At 41.2% G+C, this 2,991-nt stretch overlaps 1 protein-coding gene across 1 annotated transcript; it reads right to left on the reverse strand.

The window, feature by feature from the left end:
* Positions 1–1,730: 1,730 nt before the first annotated feature.
* On the reverse strand, positions 1,731–2,306 carry LOC140667013 (uncharacterized). Its single transcript, XM_072894639.1, has one exon. It carries the CDS (start codon positions 2,304–2,306, stop codon positions 1,731–1,733), a length of 576 nt encoding a protein of 191 aa, XP_072750740.1.
* Positions 2,307–2,991: the final 685 nt, after the last annotated feature.

A 2,991-nucleotide genomic window follows, 5' to 3' on the forward strand; every position in this document is an offset into this window, starting at 1 on the left:
AAGATTAATGAATCGACAGAAAGAATCAGACGAGAAGCTTACTTCGCTTGAGAAGGACGTGCGAGCATTACAGATTGCGCTAAACAATCTTCAACGCGCGGCTAACGCTAACTCAGAGACGGCTATCAACCCGAATGAGCATCAGTGAACGGGTTAGGAGCGGCTATCGAACGGCTATCGAACAGCTACGAAGGATTATCGAACGGCTGCGAACAATTATCGAACCGCTACGAAGAATTACCGAACTGCTATCTAACTACAATGAGTGGCAGTGGTAGTGAACGACCTAGCAGCAGCAGTAGCAACAACAACAACAACAACAACAACAACAACAGCCTCGAACGAGGCTATCAACATCTCAAGCAGGGCTGTGAACGAGGCTACGAACACGTTCTTCACGGCTACACTCAAGGTTACAAACAACTCAAGAACTCCTACGATCGTTCGAAAGACGTCTGTGAACGAGGCTACGAACGGGTCAAAAGCGGCTACGAACGAGTCAAAAACGACTGTGAAAAAGGCTGCGAACGGGTCAAGAACGATTTTCGAATGGGTGAAGGACGGCGGTGAACAACGCAAGAACGGATTAAGAACGGATCAGAAAACATGAAAAAATAAAAATCATAGAAAAAACGGAACTTAAAGAACGGCTCTTAAAGGACGATAAACGAAAAATGAGTGATAAAAAAGCAAACAACAAACAACCATCGAGAAAAACTGGCAAAGCAAAGAATCAACATAGTTTGGAGAGACGGCAGTTGGTAAACGAGCTGCACGCGCCAGCGAGAAAAAATTTTCCCCGAAGACACGTCATAGTGCGGGGATACGATGATCTGTGGCAAGCCGACATCGTCGAGATGCGTCCGTATGCTCGAGTCAACAAGGGATACAATTACATACTCACTGTTATCGATGTGTTGAGCAAGTATGCGTGGGTCGTACCGCTCAAGAGTAAAGGTGGAAACGAGACGGCCGATGCGATTGCGGAGATAATTCGAGACGATGCGAGATGCCCGAAAAATTTTCAAACCGATCAAGGAAAAGAATTTTACAATGCAAATGTACAAAACCTCATGAAGAAACACAATATTAATCATTATTCGACATATTGCGTCATGAAAGCCTCGATCGTGGAACGCTTCAATCGTACTTTGAAGAATAAAATGTGGAAAATGTTTACGCTCAATGGAAACTACAAGTGGATCGACGAACTATCGAGACTCGTTGAAGAGTACAACACGCAAAAACATCGCACTATCGGTATGAGACCTGTCGATGTTATTCCAGCCGTCGCGGAGAAACTTTTACATACGGTGTACAGCAACGTAAAGATTGCGGCGCTGGCGAAATTTAAAATAGGCGATTCGGTGCGCGTGAGTAAATTCAAGACTTTATTCGAAAAAGGCTACACACCAAATTGGACCACCGAAGTGTTTGAAATTGTTAAGATACAGAAAACTAATCCCGTGATATTAAAAGATTCGCGCGGAAATCCCGTCGCCGGTGGATTTTACGAATACGAACTACAACGCGTTGCTAATCCCGATATATATCTTGTGGAAAAGATATTGAAGAAGAGAGGGGATGAAGTTTTTGTGAAATGGTTGGGATTCGATAGTTCACGGAATTCTTGGATAAAAATAATGTATTGTAAAAATATAACAAATATTATATAAAGTTTACATATATAAATATATATAATATTCAAATATATACACTTTTTTCTTTTTTTACAACGATATTCTGTAATGCCCCCATGGTAGCGTATCGATACTTTTAGGTATTATATACCGTTTATCATCGTGTGGACTTAGAGCAATTTTTTTCTGCCGCATGGTATATACTTTATGCATTTTTGATCTTATACTCGATTGCTGTCGCGTCATTTCAATTCCTTCGTTCAAACACTGCATGTAATCGTCAAATGTTATCGTTTTCGCGACGACGCTATTCTTGACACCTTTTACCTTTTTCGTATCCTTTTTACCATCTATTTTTAGCGCATACATTTTTGCTCTAAGCCCGACAAATTCTGTCATTATCATACCGTTGTTTTCATCCTTCATCAGACCCGGTACCTTTTTATTCACGAGCGGTATACCGTACGCATTGTCTATCGCATAGTCGCTCGTGTCGAACTTGCCGATGTCGCGCTTCATATTCTCGTACACGTCTTCGCACTCAATGTGATATATGAGACTATCCGTGTCGGTGTACATGACTTTACATTTTTCTTTATACATTGGAATCATGTAATCGTGATGAAATTCGTACAAACACATCTTGGATACATCAACTATACACATACCTACATAGATTGGTTTGTAAAACTTCACCTCGAGTCTACGCAATTCCACAGTGATTAAATTTTCCGAAAAAACGCTCCTGCTATGAAAATTTGGTTTCGCGATCATTGCCTCTGCGCCGTACCTATCGTCCCATTTTGTTATAAGTTTTATATCTACGCGATTGCGCACATTTTCCATCGTTTTGCCGAAAACTGCATTATTCATTAATTTGTATAAATTCTTTTCAAAATCATTTTTCGCCATTGTTCTAAATTGCGTGTTTAATTCAATATATGTACGTAACCATGGAGATTGCGCGAATTGTAATATGCGATGAATTTTTGTAACGCGAAGACCGTGTCGCGTACATTGCTGCAGATTGCGGTAGTGTATTACGTATCGTTTCTTATCGTATAAGGTCGCGAGCAACTTGTTCTCTCTCTTGTCGGGTGGTTTGTCACGCGTCGGACAAAATGGTAAGTCAGTATGCGCGTCGTGAAGATGTTGCGGGTACTCGAGATCGACTTCGAGGATATAGCCTGTAGGCGAATCGGACGCGATCGATGATAGATCAAAATTGTATATATTGTCGACCCATTGAAAACTAGCGTAAGGCAAAGGTTGACACATTGCCCATCCGTATAAATTATTTACATCGAAATACATTAGATACGATGACGGTTTCAATGGCTCGTATGACTGC

The sequence above is a fragment of the Anoplolepis gracilipes genome, chromosome 6, assembly GCF_047496725.1.
Source record: "Anoplolepis gracilipes chromosome 6, ASM4749672v1, whole genome shotgun sequence".
Taxonomy (NCBI): Eukaryota; Metazoa; Arthropoda; class Insecta; order Hymenoptera; family Formicidae; genus Anoplolepis; species Anoplolepis gracilipes.

Bases quoted from the DNA above. Each gene is read 5' to 3' on its own strand.
- LOC140667013 (XM_072894639.1), bottom strand. From the start codon at position 2,306: ATGTGTATAGTTGATGTATCCAAGATGTGTTTGTACGAATTTCATCAC.